At 54.3% G+C, this 20482-nt stretch overlaps 1 protein-coding gene across 1 annotated transcript; it reads left to right on the top strand.

Annotated features, from left to right (window-relative positions):
- Positions 1 to 8268: 8268 nt before the first annotated feature.
- LOC139250051 (G2/mitotic-specific cyclin-B3-like) lies at positions 8269 to 20360 on the top strand (the record flags this gene model as incomplete). Its single annotated transcript, XM_070872621.1, has 7 exons — positions 8269 to 8302; positions 10676 to 10812; positions 13090 to 13185; positions 14393 to 14490; positions 15680 to 15791; positions 19270 to 19368; positions 20268 to 20360. Coding segments are annotated over exons 1-7 (636 nt in total), but the record flags the coding sequence as incomplete, so codon positions are not given.
- Between the last annotated feature and the right edge of the window lie 122 nt (positions 20361 to 20482).

Genomic DNA, 20482 nt, shown 5'->3' with positions numbered 1-20482 from the left:
TCTGTCAAGCCCGTGTGGTGGCTGGTGTGCAACGGCCACCCCACGTTAAAAAAATCCACGCACAGGCATCTTCCACCCCCTCAACTGGAGTTCAGCACTGGAACATCGGGTCCTTCATCGAAACATCTGTGAACTCGTGGAAGCAAGTCATCCTTGTTTGAGGGACCACCTATGATGATGATGGGCTGATCATCGACCTCAACTCCACTTTCCCGCCCAATCTCCGTTCCTTGATTCCCCTAGAGTCCAAAAATTTATCAATCTCCGCCTTGAATATACTCAAAGACTGGGCATCCACAGGCCTCGGGCAGAGAATTCCAAAGATTCACCACCCTCTGAGTGAAGAAATTCCTTCTCATCTCAGTCCTAAATGGCCAAGCCCGTACAATTGGCATATGTGATCCCTAGGTTAATGGGGGTGGGGGTAACGATTCAGTGACTGTCCCTGTTCTCGAACGCAGGGCTTTCCCGCCCGACCCCACCTTGTCTGGATGCAAGAACGGGATTGCAATGTGATGCCGGCGGGTGGTAGAATTTCCTATTAACGTTATTGTAATGTATTTGCTTCATGGGTTCTTTGCTTAAGAATTAATAGCAATGTATTGCTATGAATTCTTAAGAACTAGTTGGCTCATTAGAAAAGGTTTAATAATCACACGACACATTACCAGTTCATCCACCAGACTCTCAACCACCTGCCCCACCGTGGATCCCCCAAACCCAACAGGCTGGGGTTTTATTGAGTCTTGTGAACATCACGTGACTGGCTAAGCCACTCCCAACTCAGCTCTACACCATTTTGGATAGAACTTTAAAAATGAAGTACCCCTTTTTAGTAAGGGCCACAAATTTCCAAATTAACTAGGAAAATACTACTGCACGTGGTATTCGCAGGCTGTCTCCCATCCACCTACTATCCAGCTCGGACTTTGCTTAGCTTCCAAGATCAGACGAGATCGGGTGTTTTCTGACTCGTATAGCTGCCGGCCGAACAACAGCTCTACAACTATTTTTAAGTTGCACCTGTAAATCAATTAATCAAATAAATCAAGTGCCCCCTGGTTAAAGGGGGGGGGGGCGGCACTAAAACCGGCAAATTAAACTTTAAACAATAGTAATCAAATTAAAATTTGGTTGCCGGGGGTAACGATGCACTCCAGTCCCTCCGGCGCCCACCTCTCTCGGAAGGCCGCGAGCGTACCGGTGGACACCGCGTGCTCTATCTCCAGGGACACCCTGGCCCGGATGTAAGCACGGAAGAGAGGCAGGCAGTCGGGCAGAAACAGCTCTACAACTCTGAGCATCCTCACAGGTGCATACACTACGGCTATCATTTTGGCTCACACATTTCTGGTGCTGTAGTCCCAACAATAGGGGGGTGGGGAGAAGGAATTTAGGGAAGGAGCTTAATTGTTTTTAAACAATACAATTTAAAGATCCCCTTTGCTGCGAATGCAGTTGTGATGGTCGAAGATGGTTTGATGTACGCACTGAATCTGCATCGATACAGAGCAACACACCAGTCACGGGGCCTCGCTGAGAGAACATTGCAGCCTGACAGCTCCAACCCAGAAATTCTGACGCCTACGTCATTTCTGAGCTTTGCGGCAGCCTTTAGACAAGCAGGGAATTTACAGCGTATGTTTTAGGTGCTGTGTGCAGTCACTTTCATAAGCCCTAAATCTGTTCAGGGGCTGCTTCTAAAATATATAGAATCAGACGCCAAGAATAGAAGGCATAGTCATCCAGCACTTTTCATAAGAAACAGGAGCAGGAGTTGGCCATTCGGCCCCTCGAGCCTGCTCCGCCATTCAATGAGATCACGGCTGATCTTCGACCTCAACTCTACTTTCCTGCCCGATCCCCATATCTCTTGATTTCCCTTAATATCCAAAAATCTATCATAGAATCATAGACATTTACAGCACAGAAGGAGGCCATTTTGGCACTTCCAAGTGCACATCCAAGTACATTTTAAATGTGAGGGTTTCAACCTCTTATCACCCTTTCAGGCAGTGAGTTCCAGACCCCCACCACCCCTGAGTGAAGACGTTCCCCCTCAAATCCTCTAAACCGTCCCCCAATTACTTTCAATCTATGCCCCCCGATTGTTGACCCCACTGCCAAGGGAAACAGGTCCTTCCTATCCACGCTATCCAGGCCCTCATAATTTTATACACCTCAATCAGGTCTCCCCTCAGCCTCTGTTTCAAAGAAAATAGACCTAGCACCTCTGTCTTGTATATACTCAAATACTCAGCCTCCAGGGCCCTCTGGAGGAGAGAATTCCAAAGATTCACCACCCTCTGAGTGACGAGGTTTCTCCTCATCTCAGTCCTAAATGGCCGACCCCTTATCCTGAGACTGTGACCCCTGGTTCTAGACTCCCCAGCCCGGGGGAAACATCCTCCCTGCATCGACCCTGTCAAGCCCTGTAAGAATTTTGTATGTTTCAATGAGATCACCTCTCATTCTTCTAAACTCTAGAGAATATAGGTCCAGTCTACTCAGTCTCTCCTCAGGATGCCCCAAAGTGCTTTACAGCCAATGAAGTACTTTTTTTGAAGTGTAGCCACTGTTGTAATGTTGGAAACTCGGCAGCCTATTGGCGCACTGCAAGCTCCCACATACAGCAATGACATGTATTTTTAGGTGATGGTTGAGGGATAAATACTGGCCAGGTCAGCCAGGGAAAGCTTGCCTGCTCTTTTTGGAAATAGTGGCCGTGGGATCTTTTACTCCTGAACAATGATGGCCAGGTAAAGACTCTCTGATCCATCCAATTGCGATTACCGTGTGCATCACAATATATACAACCTCTACCCACCTCAAACCATGTGATCGCCTAAGAGAAGGCAAAAAAAAACTGGGAAATCCAGGAAATTCCTCTCCAACCCATCGAAGCTAGTCCAGCTGATCACTCTGGCCCCTAATTCACTGCAGTACCGACCTTCGGTAATGGGATCGCCATCCCAGCCAGAAACCGGTCCAGCTCTCGCTGGAAGCTCGGTTCGACGTTCCGCTTTCAATGTTGCTATGCCCTTGATGAATATTGATGGAGCTTGTGGCCAAACATGAGGACAAGATTAGTGGACAGGAGCTCAAAGCCCTACACAAGATTTGTAACAATGTAAGGATTAACATCAACTTGCATTTATATAGCGCCTTTAACGCAGTAAAACGTCCCAGGGCGCTTCACAGGAGCGCGATTATCAAACACATTTTGACACTGAGCCACATAAGGAGATATTAGGACAGATGACCAGAAGCTTGATCGAAGAGATGGATTTTAAGGAGCATCTTAAAAGGTGAGAGAGGCGGAGAGGTTTAGGGAGGGAATGCCAGAGCTCAGGGCCCAGGCAACAGAAGGCACGGCCGGAGCAAAAGAAATCAGGGATGGGAAAGAGGCCAGAATTGGTGGAGCACAGAGATTTCGGTGGGTTGTGGGGCTGGAGGAGGCTACAGAGAAAGAGAGGGGGAGGGGCAAGGGCCATGGAGGGATTTGTACACGAGGAGAATTTTGAAATCGAGGCGTTGCTGACTGTGAAGCCAATGTAGGTCAGCGAACACAGGGGATGATGGGTGAGCGGGACTTGGTGCGAGTTAGGACACAGGGCAGCAGAGTTTTGAACGGGTGGATGAACGCACAAACAATATATTGACGGTAGTTACAAATGTTCCTCATCAACAACAAAGACACTTCTGCACGAATGCTCGCTATCAAATTGATGTTTGAGGTATGATTGTTCTCCAACACGCAACACATCACCGATGGATTCACACTTACTGGCTTCTTTTGAAGAAATCCCAGGACAGAAGGGATTACAAACAGGTATTTCTCATTTAGCTGGTCTGGACTGAAAATGGCATTGACCCACACACATGCAGCCCCCAAACAAGCACACTATAAACAGAAACACCCCCACACGATGCCGTGCAAACGAATGGAATGACTTAACTCCTTCCTGAGAAACCCATGAATCTGTTCCAACCGCTGCAATCCGCCTGTGATCGCAGAAAGTGAAAACTAATCCAGTCTGCCCCTCCTAAAAACATGACACAGAATCATACAGCGCAGAAGGAGGCCCATCGAGCCTGTGCCGGCTCTGCGAGCGAGCGATCCAATCAGTCCCACTCCCCCTGCTCTTTCCCCACAGCCCTGTGAATGTTTCCCTTTCCAGTATTTATCCAATTCCCGGTTTGAACGTTACTATTGAATCTGCTCCCACCGCCCTTTAAGGCAGCGCGCTCCCGATCACAACAGCTCGCTGAATAAAAACATTCTCCTCATCTCCCCCTCTGGTGCTACTGTAATCAGACAATCATGCACAGAAGGAGACCATTCGGCCCATCGCACTTTTGCAGTCTCTCTGAATTAACTATCCACTCAGTCCTTTTCCCCACACCCTTTTATGTTATTTCTCTTTATAAATACTTAACTATTTCCCGTTTTTTAAAAAAGGTAATTTTGCATTCTGCTCCCACCGGTTTCTGGTAGGTCATTCCATGTTCTAAAAATAATCTTGCTTTAAAAAAAATATCTTTGAAAGTCTCCAGTGCTGAGGGAGAGCCGCACTGTCGGAGGGGCAGTACTGAGGGAGTGCCGCACTGTCGGAGGGGCAGTGCTGAGGGATCACTGCACTGTCGGAGGAGATGCGACATAAAACCGAGGCCCTGTCTGTTCTCAGGGGGACGTAAAAGATTCCATAGCCGCTATTTCGAAGAAGAGCAGGGGAGATATTCTCGGTGTCCTGGGACCAATATTTATTCCTCAATCAACATAACAAAAACAGATTATCTGGTCATTATCATATTGCTGTTGTGGGACCTTGCTGTGTGCAAATTGGCTGCTGCGTTTCCCACATTACAACAGTGACGACACTTCAAAAAGTACTGGCCGATGGATTTTTTGCGTCCAACTGAGAGCAGTCTCATCCAAAAGACGGCTCCTCCGACAGTGTGGCACTCCCTCAGTATGGCCCCTCCGACAGTGTGGCGCTCCCTCAGTACTGCCCGTCCGACAGTGCGGCGCTCCCTCAGTACCGCCCCTCCGACAGTGCGGCGCTCCCTCAGAACTGCCCCTCCGACAGTGCGACGCTCCCTCAGTACCGCCCCTCCAACAGTGCGACGCTCCCTCAGTACCGCCCCTCCGACAGTGCGGCGCTCCCTCAGAACCGCCCCTCCGACAGTGCGGCGCTCCCTCAGTACCGCCCCTCCAACAGTGTGACGCTCCCTCAGTACCGCCCCTCCGACAGTTCGGCGCTCCCTCAGTATCGCCCCTCCGACAGCCGGCGCTCCCTCAGCACCATCCCTCCGACAGCACAGCGCTCCCTCAGTACCGCCCCTCCGACAGTGCGGCACTCCCTCAGCACCATCCCTCGGACGGTGCGGCGCTCCCTCAGTATCGCCCCTCCGACAGTGCAGCGCACCTTCAGTACTGCCCCTCCGACAGTGCAGCGCACCTTCAGTACTGCCCCTCCGACAGTGCAGTGCACCTTCAGTACTGCCCCTCCGACAGTGCAGCGCACCCTCAGTTCAGCCCCTCCGACAGTGTGGCGCACCCTCAGCACCAGCCCTCGGAAAGTGCGGCACTCCCTCAGTACCGCCCCTCCGACAGTGCTGTGCTCTCTCAGTACTGTCCCTCTGACAGTGCGGCGCTCCCTCAGTACTGCTCCTCCGACAGTGCGGCGCTCCCTTAATACTGCCCCTCCGGCAGCGTGGCGCTCCCTCAGTACTGCCCCTCCGACAGCGCGGCGCTCCCTCAGTACTGCCCCTCTGACAGCGCGGCGCTCCCTCAGTTCTGCCCCTCCGACAGTGTAGCACTCCCTCAGTACTGCCCCTCCGACAGTGTAGCACTTCCTCAGTACTGCCCCTCCGATAACTCAGTACGCGCTCCCTCAGTACTGCCCCTCCGACAGTGTAGCACTCCCTCAGTACTGCCCCTCTGATAACTCAGTACGCGCTCCCTCAGTATCGCCCCTCCAACAGTGCAGCGCTCCCTCAGTACCACCCCTCCGACAGTGCGGCGCTCCCTCAGCACCATCCCTCCGACAGCGCAGCGCTCCCTCAGTACCGCCCCTCCGACAGTGCGGCGCTCCCTCAGTATCGCCCCTCCGACAGTGCGGCGCTCCCTCAGCACCATCCCTCGGACGGTGCGGCGCTCCCTCAGTATCGCCCCTCCGACAGTGCGGCGCTCCCTCAGCACCATCCCTCGGACGGTGCGGCGCTCCCTCAGTATCGCCCCTCCGACAGTGCAGCGCACCTTCAGTACTGCCCCTCCGACAGTGCGGCGCACCTTCAGTACTGCCCCTCCGACAGTGCGGCGCACCTTCAGTTCTGCCCCTCCGACAGTGCGGCGCACCCTCAGTTCTGCCCCTCCGACAGTGCGGCGCACCCTCAGCACCAGCCCTCGGAAAGTGCGGCACTCCCTCAGTACCGCCCCTCCGACAGTGCTGTGCTCCCTCAGTACTGTCCCTCTGACAGTGCGGCGCTCCCTCAGTACTGCTCCTCCGACAGTGCGGCGCTCCCTCAGCACTGGGGAGTGTCAGCTTGGATTTTGTTGTGCTCATGTCTCTGGAGTGGGGACTTGAACCCACCACCCTCTGACTCAGATCACAGCTGATTAAAAGATAAAATAGCCTGCCCCTTCCCCTTGCCTTGCGTGGTGGCAGAGATAAACTCCAAAGGCCATTGCAGTACTGGGGTATCATTTAAGGAGGGGGGCATACACATTGTGCCCCAGGTGGCGTATGCGGAAGTGGAATTAGCCACACCCCTTAGTAACAGTGACCAGGGACGCGATGTGGGCAGCCGTCTCCCATTGGCTGGTTCAAGAGGTTTCCCGCGGGGGGGAATCCGGCGTGGCTTGGCCAGTTCCAGAGTTTGGGCGGCGGTTTAACCATCACCCCAGCAGCAGCAGCAAGAAGCAAGCTTTCGTTTGAGGGGGCCACTGGAAAACACAGAGATCCCCCTCCAACTGAGCAAAGGTGAGAGAGAGGAGGCACAAGAAAGATAAAAGAGGAGGGAAAGGTTCAGACAGAATAGTGGAAATCACACTGATATTAACAAGAGCTGGGAAAGCAGCACTGAAAGATGCACTGAGCCCTCGGTTTCACTCACTAGTGACTTCTGCAAGCTTGGAAAGTGTGTGAAAAAGTCTAGAAAGCAAAAACAAAAACAGTTTAAATCCGAAATATTGTACAAGAGAGCTGAGAAAAGCATTTCGATCAATGGGAAAGATCGAAAGTCGACCCGAATGAAAGTTAAACACAAATTGGAACCACACTAAATGGCAATAAATTGTGGTACAGGGATGTTGCCAGTGAGAGAGGCTGTTTTAAGTTGGTAAATAGCAAGCGGTGTGTTATCATTTAAAAGTTTGAAAAGTTGGTGCAAAGTTTTCAGCACCGCTCGAGCACTAACTGTTTCGTCCAGAACCGGCAAATGAATTCTAAAACGCCCATAGACTTATCATGTTGTAGAGAGACAGAACGCTAATTAAAACGAACCCGAACTCAAAAGTAGAAAGTCCTGCATTTATGTACAATTCCAGTCTAAAATTACTGTGTAGAAATCATTGCTTATGACTTGTAAAAGTTGTATTATTTTAGTAAAAAAAATGTTTCCCCATTTAATATAATCCTGTGTTTGACGATTGAATAATATATGTGGTCCGGAAATTCTGATGTCCCGGGTCCGTGCGAAGTTTCTACGGATCCGGGAAGACATCGGAAAAGCCGTATGATGCGCATGCGCTGAAAACCAGCTTTTCCCATCTGACAAGTTTCTGGATTGACAGATCTCGCGCATTTCGGGAGCGAGGACAAAATTTCCGATATTTACGCATATCTTGCCCAGCAAATGTCCTCAAAAATCGTATAGCCTACTTTTACAGGCGCAATTGTTTAAAAATACACAAAAACATTTTAAAATAAAGTTAGAAAAACACATTTTATTGTTAAAAACCCCACTACGGTAAGTTTATTTTAAGGCATCTTTTTAAAAAAGTGGGAAAAATATTTTTTTCTAAGAACTTTAATTTAAATGATTCTTAAATATGTAGTGCATTTTTCTATTTTTTTTAGTGTTTTGTGTGTTTGGGGGGGGTTTCTCATTCATAATAATAGGATCTCCAACTTACGGAGTTCCATTATTATGTATGAGAAAATACTGTAGCTTGATTGGCTGCCCAGAGCCATGTGACGACAGCTCCAGGCCTGCGCACGTCCTGACCTGCACGCGCTCCGATGCGTAGGAGTGAAGGCCTCAGGCTCGGAAGTTCGAACGAGCGCAGCAGGAACAAGTAGGTGCGCATAATTTTTAACTTTTTCAGTCGATTGCCCGCGGGAAGACCTTGATCGGAATTTCAGGCCCAAATACCAGCCTAGAAATGACTGTTTGCAATATTAGCATCCAACCAGATAGCATCACTTCGATATTTTAAGGGCTGTGTTGACCCATTTATGTGAAATGAGTTAATAAGATGGACACAATCAGAGAATGATACAGCACAGAAGGAGGCCATTCAGCCCATCGTACCTGCCGTGGCTCTTTTGAAACAATTGTCCATTTAGTCCCACACCTTTCATTTTCTTGGTTCCTTGGATGTGGGTGTGGCTGGCAAGGCCGGCATTTATTGCCCATCCCTAATTACCCTTTGAGAAGCTGGTGGTGAGCCGCCTTCTTGAACCGCTGCAGTCCGTGTGGTGAAGGTGCTCCCACAGTGCTGTTAGGGAGGGAGTTCCAGGATTTTGACCCAGCGACGACGAAGGAACGGCCGATATATTTCCACGTCAGGATGGTGAGAAGAATAAAGAAAGAAAGACTTGCATTTCTACAGCGCCATTCACGACTACCGGATGTCTCAAAGTGCTTTACAACCAATGAAGTACTTTTTTTTTCCCAAGTACTGCCCCTCCGACAATGCGACGCTCGCTCAGTACTGCCCCCCCCCCCCAACAGTGCGGCACTCCCTCAGTAGTGCCCCTCCGACAGTGCGGCGCTCCCTCAGTACTGCCCCTCCGACAGTGCGACGCTCTTTCAGTACTGCCTCCCCCAACAGTGCGGCGCTCCCTCAGTACTGCCCCTCCGACAGTGCGACGCTCCCTCAGTACTGCCTCCCCCAACAGTGCGGCGCTCCCTCAGTACTGCCCCTCCGACAGTGCGGCGCTCCCGCAGTACTGCCCCTCCGTCAGTGCGGCGCTCCCTCAGTACTGCCCCTCCGACAGTGCGGCTCTTCCTCAGTACTGCCCCTCCGACAGTGCAGCGCTCCCTCAGTACTGCCCCTCCGTCAGTGCGGCGCTCCCTCAGTACTGCCCCTCCGTCAGTGCGGTGCTCCCTCAGTACTGCCCCTCCGACAGTGCGGCTCTCCCTCAGTACTGCCCCTCCAACAGTGTGGCGTTCCCTCAGTACTGCCCCTCCGACAGTGTGGTTCCTGCTCCTGACTGTGGTCCATCAGCCTTGCTCGCTGCCCCTGCTCTCCGTCACAGACTCTGTGTTCGGGTTTAAACATCACAAGCAGCCACTTGCCAAGGGTGACCAGTGAGAGTGGAGCTAAGCAAGTGGGCAAAACTGTGGCAAATGCAGTTTAGTGTGGACAACTATCAGGTCGATCATTCTGGACCCAAATTCAATTTGAAGAGATTGCATTAAAAAGAAAAAATGATTTCTACATCTGTCATTACACTTCAGACTGAGGAAACAACTCAACATCTTTTAATGCATACAGGTCACAAATCTAGATTATTATGTCATCTCTGTGAATGGCTATTGCTATTTTACGTGGTGAACTGGTGATTTCAGTTTATTCTCAAAGTTATGGTCCCTAATTGTCAAATCAGGTAGTGAGAAAGTCCAACTTTAATAAGTGTCCTAGAAAGTGATATCCATGGAATAGAAGAACTGTGAGGTCAGAGTTCATGGCCCACCATTGTTTGCCTCACCCCGAACACTATTACAAGAACATAAGAATTAGGAGCAGGAGTCGGCCATACGGCCCCTCGAGCCTGCTCCGCCATTTAATACGATCATGGCTGATCTGATCATGGACTCGGGTCCACTTCCCTGCCCAGATTTACAACCCTCTGAGAGAAGAAATTTCTCCTCATCTCAGTTTTAAATGGGCGGCCCCCTTATTCTAAGTTTGTGCCCTCTAGTTCTAGTCTCCCCCATCAGTGGAAACATCCTCTCTGCATCCACCTTGTCAAGCCCCCTCATAATCTTATACGTTTCGATATTGTGTTATATTCTTGCCTGTGTGTGTGTGTGTGTGTGTGTGTGTGTGTGTGTGTGTGTGTGTGTTTAACTAAAGTGGAGGGTGTTTCGTTATTCTGTTCTGGTGGGAACCATTTTTATAAACCAAACGGAATATAGGAGAGGGTAATAAATGAAGATATGGATCGGGAAGTTGAGATGAGTCCATGATCGGATCAGCCATGATGTTATTAAATGGCGGAGCAGGCTCGAGGGGCTGAATGGCCGATTCCTGCTCCTATTTCTTATGTTCTTATGACCCGAGAAGGACAATTCAGGACATTTTTCTAAATGATGAGGAACTGGGAACTGTGGAGGAGCAGATAGATTCAGGCGCCCAGGTACACAAACCACTAAAAGCAAGTGGTCAGGTACAGTACGCAATTAAAAAGTCTGATGGGACTGCCCTGTTTCCTTCCTGAAGTGTTGCGTTCCTTCGCCTGTGGGGCCATGTCCGAGGCAGGGGTGGAACCCGGCACTGACCGGCTCGGGAGACCCATGAAGACCAGGCCCACCATCCTACGGAGCTCAGTGAAGGCTGCCATCTCGGAGAGTCAGCAGGTACGGCGGGGAATTATTCACAGAAATAAATGCTCTCTCGCTTTGCTTTTCCATTTTTTTTTTAACGTACTAGTAGCAGGGGTGTGTCCGTTCACAGGTTGCAAGAGTGTCCTGTCCTTCATCACAGAATCATACCGCACAGGAGGAGGCCATTGGGCCCATCGAGCCTGTGCCGGCTCTGTGAGTGAGCGATCCAATCAGTCCCACTTCCCCCTGCTCTTTCCCCACAGCCCGGTGAATGTTTCCCCTTCAAGTATTTATCCAATTCCCGGTTTGAAAGTTACTATTGAATCTGCTCCCACCGCCCTTTCAGGTAGCGCGTTCCCGATCACAACAACTCACTGCGTAAAAACATTCTCCCTATCTCCCCCTCTGGTTCCATCGCCGATTATCGTCAATCTGTGTCCCCCTGGTTACCCACCCTCCTGCCCTGGGAACAGTCTCTCCTTATTTACTCCATCAAAATCCTTCATGGTTTTGAACACCTCGATTATGTCCGTCCCTCCCACCCTCCTTCCCTCCTTCCCTCCTTCCCTCCTTCCCTCCCTCCCCTCCTTCCCTCTTTCCACTTTTGCCCACTGACTTAATCTATCAAGAGTTGCTTTGCGATTTGATGCTGCCGTCTGCACTACTTACTGTGACATCGATCTTCGTGCCATCAGGCAAACTTGGATATATGGCTCAATAGCAAAATACTGCTGATGCTGGAATCCAGAACAGAAACAGGAAATGCTGGAACCTCTCAGCAGGCCAGGCAGCATCCGTGGAGGGAGAGACACCAAGTCCGTTCTGACGCAGGGTCACAGACCTGAAACGCTGACTCTGTTTCTCTGTCCACGATATACGGCTCCCTATTGAGTAATCAACATCAGAATTAGGAGCAGGAGTCTCCTAATTCGGCCCCTCAAGCCTGCTCCGCCATTCAATGAGATCATAGCTGATCTTCGACCTCAACACTTTCCTCCCATGTCCCCATATCGCTCAATTTCCCCGAGAGTCGCATACTCAAAGACTGAGCCTCCACAGCCCTCTGGGGCAGAGAACCCCAAAGATTCACCACCCTCTGAGTGAAGAGGTTTCTCCTCATCTCAGTCCTAAATGGTCGACCCCTTATCCTGAGACTGTGACCCCTGGTTCTAGCCTCCCCAGCCCGGGGAAAACATCCTCCCTGCATCTACCCTGTCAAGCCCTGTAAGAATGCAGTGAATAGTTGAACCTGCAGCAGAGACCTTTGTGGAATGCTGCTCGTCACTGCCTCCCGATTGGAGAAGATACAGTGACGAGAGTTCCCAGAGAGAGACTGGGAGGGAGGGAGGGAGACGGGGAGAGGGAGACGGAGACAGAGAGAGATAGGGTGAGAGAGAGCGGGAGACAGAGAGAGATAGGGTCAGAGAGAGCTAGGGTGAGAGAGAGAGGGAGACAGAGACAGAGAGAGATAGGGTGAGAGAGAGAGGGAGACAGGTAGAGAGAGACGGAGACAGAGAGAGATAGGGCCAGAGAGAGAAAGAGAGACGGGGAGAGAGAGACGGAAACAGAGAGAGATAAGGCGAGAGAGGGAGAGAGAGAGGAAGACAGGGAGAGAGAGAGAGAGAGAGAGAGAGAGAGAGAGAGAGAGAGAGAGACGGAGACAGAGAGAGATAGGGTGAGAGAGAGCGGGAGACAGAGAGAGATAGAGTGAGAGAGAGCGGGAGACAGAGAGAGATAGGGTGAGAGAGAGAGGGAGACAGAGAGAGATAGGGTGAGAGAGAGAGGGAGACAGAGAGAGATAGGGTGAGAGAGAGAGGGAGACAGAGAGAGATAGGGTGAGAGAGAGAGGGAGACAGAGAGAGATAGGGTGAGAGAGAGAGGGAGACAGAGACAGAGAGAGCTAGGGTGAGAGAGAGACAGAGACAGAGAGAGCTAGGGTGAGAGAGGGAGACAGAGACAGAGAGCTAGGGTGAGAGAGAGAGGGAGACAGAGACAGAGAGAGATAGGGCCAGAGAGAGAAAGAGAGACGGGGAGAGAGAGATGGAAACAGAGAGAGATAAGGCGAGAGAGGGAGAGAGAGAGGAAGACAGGGAGAGAGAGAGAGAGAGAGAGAGAGCGAGAGACGGAGACAGAGAGAGATAGGGTGAGAGAGAGAGGGAGAGAGAGACGGAGACAGGGAGAGATAGGGTGAGAGAGACAGGGAGAGATATAAAGGACTGAGGGATGTGGGGAGGAGGTGGGCCTTCTTGCTGAGACCTGTAGCTAAAGATTCCTGTGCTCATGACAACCTCCACTTTTTTCTTCGACCAGACGGCAACACTTGACAATGTCAGCCTGTCGAAGAGGCCCATCGCTCACCCACAAGGACCAGCCTTAAAGAGAACCACCTGTGGCAACCTTACCAACGTAAGCCCAGCCTGCGCAATGTCCAAGGAAAAATTGCTCCCCTCTCGTAGATTCTCGACCACCACCCACCCCACCCTCCCCTTCCAGGGAGGGGTTGAAGCGAATAGCAGAGATGGATTGGCGGGGAAGTTGGATACACACATGAGGGAGAAAGGAATAGAAGGATATGGTGATGGGGTGAGATGGAGAGGGGTGGGAGGGGGCTGGTGTGGAGCATAAACCCCGGCACGGAGCGGTGGGGCCCAATGGCCTTTTTCTGTGCTGCACCCTTGATGTAATTCTGTCTCATACACAGAGAGGCCACAGTGTTCCGTTAAACGCCGTCCCCATCAGTCTCGCAGTGACGAGCTGACGTTCTCATCGCCCATCGGGAGATACCTCAGAAAGTGGGAGGGAAATGGCAGTGGGATGGGGGAGGTGGCAGAGGACGCTCCATGGCTGCCCGATCGTGGTGAGGGTGCTTGCTGTCAGTCGTTCAACGGGTGTGTGTGTGTGTTTAAAACCTTCTCCTTCTTGGGCAGTCCCTCGGAGTCGAGGATGACTTGCTTCCACACTAACATGAGTTCTCAGGTGACTGTACAGTCCAATGCGGGACCTACAGTCCCTGTCACAGGTGGGGCAGACAGTGGTTGAAGGAAAGGGTGGGTGGGGAGCCTGGTTTGCCGCACGCTCCTTCCGCTGCCTGCGCTTGGTTTCTGCATGCTCTCGGCGATGAGGCTCAAGGTGCACAGCGCCCTCCTGGATGCACTTCCTCCACTTAGGGCAGTCTTTAGCCAGGGACTCCCAGATGTCGGTGGGGATGTTGCACTTTATCAGGGAGGCTTTGAGGGTGGTCCCTTGTAACGTTTCCTCTGCCCACCTTTGGCTCGTTTGCCGTGAAGGAGTTCCGAGTAGAGCGCTTGCTTTGGGAGTCTTGTGTCAGGCATGTGAACAATGTGGCTGGCCCAGCGGAGCTGGTTGAGTGTGGTCAGTGCTCCGATACTGGGGATGTTAGCCTGAGCAAGAACATTGACGTTAGGTGCGACTATCTTGCCAATGGATTTGCAGGATCTTGTGGAGGCAGCGTTGGCTGTACTTCTCCAGTGCTTTGAGCTGCCTGCTGTACATAATCCATATGGTCTCTGAAGCATATTGGAGGGCGGGTCCCACTACTGCTCTTAGAAGCTGAGCAGCCAAGTGTGTCAACCAAGCCTCAATGTGTTCACAGGAAGGGAACCGCAACACCATGAAAGCACCGCGGAAACAGCCAATGAGATCCATGCGTGAGGCCGAGGTGGCGGAGAGTACCAGTGAAGACATGCTGAAGTAAGTCACCCGTCCACTCCACTCCTCACCCCTTGCTTAACCTCGGCCCATCGACGTGAGGAACTGTCCCATCACACACTCCCAGGGCAGGTACAGCACGGGGTTAAATACGGAGTAAAGCTCTCTCTACACTGTCCCATCACACACTCCCAGGGCAGGTATAGCACGGGTTAGATACAGAGTAAAGCTCCCTCTACACTGTCCCATCAAACACTCCCAGGGCAGGTGCAGCACGGGGTTCGATACAGAGTAAAGCTCCCTCTACACTGTCCCATCAAACACTCCCAGGGCAGGTACAGCACGGGTTAGATACAGAGTAAAGCTCCCTCTTCACTGTCCCATCACACACTCCCAGGGCAGGTATAGCACGGGTTAGATACAGAGTAAAGCTCCCTCTACACTGTCCCATCAAACACTCCCAGGGCAGGTACAGCACGGGTTAGATACAGATTAAAGCTCCCTCTTCACTGTCCCATCAAACACTCCCAGGGCAGGTACAGCACGGGTTAGATACAGAGTAAAGCTCCCTCTTCACTGTCCCATCAAACACTCCCAGGGCAGGTACAGGGGGTTAGATACAGAGTAAAGCTCCCTCTACACTGTCCCATCAAACACTCCTAGGGCAGGTACAACTGTGTAACAGGCTCAAGGGGCTGAATGGGCCTCCTCCTGTTCCTGTGTAACAGGCTTGAGGGGCTGAATGGGCCTCCTCCTGTTCCTGTATAACAGGTTCGAGGGGCTGACTGGGCCTTCTCCTGTTCCTGTGTAACAGGCTCGAGGGGCTGAATGGCCTCCTCCTGTTCCTGTGTAACAGGCACGAGGGGCTGAATGGCCTCCTCCTGTTCCTGTGTAACAGACTCGAGGGGCTGAATGGTCTCCTCCTGTTCCTGTGTAACAGGCTCGAGGGGCTGAATGGGCCTCCTCCTGTTCCTGTGTAACAGGCTCGAGGGGCTGAATGGCCTCTTGTTCCTGTGTAACAGGCTCGAGGGGCTGAATGGGCCTCCTCCTGTTCCTGCGTAACAGGCTCGAGGGGCTGAATGGCCTCCTCTTGTTCCTGTGTAACAGGCTCGAGGGGCTGAATGGGCCTCCTCCTGCTCCTGTATAACAGGCTCGAGGGGCTGAATGGCCTGCTCCTCGTCCACCTCCATACAACACAAAGTGTTATATTTCTCCCCTCACCCTTTTGCAGTTGGTTCCTCCCGGAGGATGGGCTGAGCAGAACGTCGGACACGGTGGCAGAGGCTGGATCGTCGGAGAGCGAGGAGGTGCCACAGGAACGCAGTCTGTCGGAGCAATCTGTGGTAAATAGCGGGGGCAGTATACGGTCTGTACCGTACGGTAACGGGGGCAGGAGCGGTGACCACTATTGCAACGTGTCCCATTCGTTAGACTCGTTCGGTACTGATATTAGGTGAACTTATCAGCAACAACGATCTCATTGCTGCCGACTTTTGAGAGATTTCCATTGCAGGAACTCGTGCTGTACCTGCCCTGGGAGTGTTTGATGGGACAGTGTAGAGGGAGCTTTACTCTGTATCTAACCCCGTACTGTACTTGCCCTGGGAGTGTATACTGTCCCCGAGCTCTGTATAAGGATAACCCCAACCACAGTACGGGCTCGCTTCACGTCGTGACCGACTCACATCTATGGCGGTCAACAATAACAACTTATATTTATATAGTGCCTAACGTAGTCAAATGTCCCACGACACTTCACAAGGAGCAATTATCAGACAAAATTTGAGACCGAGCCACATAAGGAGATATTAGGTATAGGTGACCAAAAGCTGGGTCAAAGACGTCGGTTTTAAGGAGCGTCTTAAAGGAGGAGAGAGAGACGGAGAGGTTTAGGGAGGGAGTTCCAGAGCTTGGGGCCCAGGCAGCTGAAGGCACGGCCACCGATAGTGAAGCGATGGAAATCGGGGGCTGGTCAAGAGGCCAGAATTGGAGGAGTGCAGATATCTTGTGGGGGCTTGTGGGACTGGAGGAGGTTACAGAGATAGGGAGAGGCGAGGGCCATGGAGGGATTTGTACACAAGGAGGTGTTGCTGAACCAGGAGCCAATGTAGGTCAGCAAACACAGGGGGTGATGGATGAGCGGGACTCGGTGCGAGTTAGGACACGGGGCAGCGAGCACAGAGGGTGATGGATGAGCAGGACTCGGTGCGAGTTAGGACACGGGGCAGCGAGCACAGGGGGTGATGGGTGAGCGGGACTGGGTGCGAGTTAGGACACGGGGCAGCGAGCACAGGGGGCGATGGGTGAGTGGGACTCGGTGCGAGTTAGGACACGGGGCAGCGAGCACAGAGGGTGATGGATGAGCAGGACTCGGTGCGAGTTAGGACACGGGGCAGCGAGCACAGGGGGTGATGGGTGAGCGGGACTGGGTGCGAGTTAGGACACGGGGCAGCGAGCACAGGGGGTGATGGGTGAGTGGGACTCGGTGCGAGTTAGGACACGGGGCAGCGAGCACAGGGGGTGATGGGTGAGCGGGACTTGGTGCGAGTTAGGACACGGGGCAGCGAGCACAGGGGGTGATGGGTGAGCGGGACTGGGTGCGAGTTAGGACACGGGGCAGCGAGCACAGGGGGTGATGGGTGAGCGGGACTCGGTGCGAGTTAGGACATGGGGCAGCGAGCACAGGGGGTGATGGGTGAGCGGGACTCGGTGCGAGTTAGGACACGGGGCAGCGAGCACAGGGGGTGATGGGTGAGCGGGACGCGGTGTGAGTTAGGACACGGGGCAGCGAGCACAGGGGGTGATGGGTGAGCGGGACTGGGTGCGAGTTAGGACACGGGGCAGCGAGCACAGGGGGTGATGGGTGAGTGGGACTCGGTGCGAGTTCGGACACGGTGCAGCGAGCACAGGGGGTGATGGGTGAGCGGGACTTGGTGCGAGTTAGGACACGGGGCAGCGAGCACAGGGGGTGATGGGTGAGCGGGACTGGGTGCGAGTTAGGACACGGGGCAGCGAGCACAGGGGGTGATGGGTGAGCGGGACTCGGTGCGAGTTAGGACACGGGGCAGCGAGCACAGGGGGTGATGGGTGAGCGGGACTCGGAGCGAGTTAGGACACGGGGCAGCGAGCACAGGGGGTGATGGGTGAGCGGGACTGGGTGCGAGTTAGGACACGGGGCAGCGAGCACAGGGGGTGATGGGTGAGTGGGACTCGGTGCGAGTTAGGACACGGGGCAGCGAGCACAGGGGGTGATGGGTGAGCGGGACTTGGTGCGAGTTAGGACACGGGGCAGCGAGCACAGGGGGTGATGGGTGAGCGGGACTGGGTGCGAGTTAGGACACGGGGCAGCGAGCACAGGGGGTGATGGGTGAGCGGGACTCGGTGCGAGTTAGGACATGGGGCAGCGAGCACAGGGGGTGATGGGTGAGCGGGACTCGGTGCGAGTTAGGACACGGGGCAGCGAGCACAGGGGGTGATGGGTGAGCGGGACGCGGTGTGAGTTAGGACACGGGGCAGCGAGCACAGGGGGTGATGGGTGAGCGGGACTGGGTGCGAGTTAGGACACGGGGCAGCGAGCACAGGGGGTGATGGGTGAGCGGGACTTGGTGCGAGTTCGGACACGGTGCAGCGAGCACAGGGGGTGATGGGTGAGCGGGACTTGGTGCGAGTTAGGACACGGGGCAGCGAGCACAGGGGGTGATGGGTGAGCGGGACTGGGTGCGAGTTAGGACACGGGGCAGCGAGCACAGGGGGTGATGGGTGAGCGGGACTCGGTGCGAGTTAGGACACGGGGCAGCGAGCACAGGGGGTGATGGGTGAGCGGGACTCGGAGCGAGTTAGGACACGGGGCAGCGAGCACAGGGGGTGATGGGTGAGCGGGACTGGGTGCGAGTTAGGACACGGGGCAGTGAGCACAGGGGGTGATGGGTGAGTGGGACTCGGTGCGAGTTAGGACACGGGACAGCGAGTACAGGGGGTGATGGGTGAGCGGGACTGAGTGCGAGTTAGGACACGGGGCAGCGAGCACAGGGGGTGATGGGTGAGCGGGACTCGGTGCGAGTTAGGACACGGGGCAGCGAGCACAGGGGGTGATGGGTGAGCGGGACTCGGAGCGAGTTAGGACACGGGGCAGCGAGCACAGGGGGTGATGGGTGAGCGGGACTGGGTGCGAGTTAGGACACGGGGCAGTGAGCACAGGGGGTGATGGGTGAGTGGGACTCGGTGCGAGTTAGGACACGGGACAGCGAGTACAGGGGGTGATGGGTGAGCGGGACTGGGTGAGAGTTAGGACACGGGGCAGCGAGCACAGGGGGTGATGGGTGAGCGAGACTGGGTGCGAGGAAGAACACAGGTCAGGCGAGTTTTGGATCACCTCTGGTTTACGTCGGGTAGAATGTGAGAGGCCAGCCAGGAGTGCGTTGGAATAGTCAAGTCTGGAGGTAACAACGGCACCGATGAGGGCTTCAGCAGCGGATGAGCTGAGGCAGGGGCGGAGACTGGCGAAGTTACGGAGGTGGAAATAGGTGGTCTTAGTTATGCTGCGGGTATGTGGCCGGAAGCTCATTTCAGGGTCAAATATGACAGCAAGGTTGCGAACAGTCTGGTTCAGTCTCAGACAGATGTTGGGGAGAGGGATGGAGCCAGTGGCTGGGGAACGGAGTTTGGCCCGAGGTCAGACTTGTGCCCAGCCCCTCCCGCTGAGCTTGCTGTAGTTGTGCATGGTGCGCTCGGGAGTAGTGATGATGCTCGAACATGGTCTGATCTCACCCACTGTTCCCTCCCCCGTTCCCCCTGGAATACTCCCTCGGGGTTACGGAGCAGCCTCGGCCATTCCATCTCGCCGTGTCCGACAGGCTGGAGGAGAGAGCCATGCCAGGCGCCTACACCGAGGACATCTTCAAATACATGAGGCAGAGGGAGGTCAGTGCCCGGGGGGGGGGGGGGGGCGCGACGCGGGGAGACCTGGGAGGGCGGGGAAGCGGGGAGAATGGGGTGGCGGGGGGGCGGGTGAGACCAGGGGGGGGGAGGGGGAGAGCGTGGGGGACCTTGGGGTGGGGGGAGTCTTGGGGAGGGGGGGAGGGTGGTGGGGGGAGAGACCTTGGTGGGGGCGGGATGGGAGGAGACCTGGGTGGGGGGGGGGGGGGGGGGATGGGGGGGAGAGACCTAGGTGGGGGAGACCTCGGTGGGGGGGACCTCGGTGGGGGGAGAATGGGGAGACCGGGGCGGGGAGCGCTACCGGCCCACGTATTGCACAGGAGTTAGCGGAGGGGCGAACACAGAAGCGCCGTGCCCCACTAGTTGCGCCCCGGGCTGATGATGTCATCGTCATGCGCGGTGAGCTCTCAGTGGGCCAACCTCCGCTCCCGGGACGGAGGTTAAAGGGGAGCTGCGTCGTGCTGATCCGCGGTGGCCGGGCTGCGCAGCCCCGGTTGCCCAGTGGAGGCCATTGACGGGCCAGCAGTCTGCATAGCGGCCCTCCCCATTAACGGGGGTGACACGGACCGCCGGGAATTCCGCCTCCGCCCCCCCCCCCGGGGAGCGAGGTCTACACACCCGCTCAGTGCCACATCGGCAGGGCCTTGAGCCCCTGAGGCAGGAGCGGGGTAACCTCGGCGCAAAGTCTCTCCCCCCGCCGCAGGATTGGCGGCGAGCATTGCTTCTGGAAGAGAAGATAAACTGTGTGTCTGTGTGTGTGTGTGTGTCTGTGTGTGTGTCTGTGTGTGTGTGTGTGTGTGTGTCTGTGTGTGTGTGTGTGTGTGTCTGTGTGTGTGTGTGTGTGTGTGTGTGTGTGTGTGTGTGTGTGTGTGCACTCCCCACAGAAGCACTTTGCCCTGATGAACTACATGCATCACCAGCCGGAACTCAATGTGCAGATGCGAGCGATCTTGGTCGACTGGATGGTGGAGGTACAGGTACGCTGGGGAGGGGGAGGGTTCGCTGGGGCGGGGGGGTAGGCTGGGGGGGGGGGGGGCTGGTACGTGTGGGGGGGAGGGTATGCTGGGGGGGGCTGGTACGCTGGAGGGGGAGGGTACGC

Source organism: Pristiophorus japonicus, unplaced genomic scaffold, assembly GCF_044704955.1.
Source record: "Pristiophorus japonicus isolate sPriJap1 unplaced genomic scaffold, sPriJap1.hap1 HAP1_SCAFFOLD_342, whole genome shotgun sequence".
Lineage (NCBI taxonomy): Eukaryota > Metazoa > Chordata > Chondrichthyes > Pristiophoridae > Pristiophorus > Pristiophorus japonicus.
This window is presented reverse-complemented; position numbering and strand designations above follow the sequence as displayed.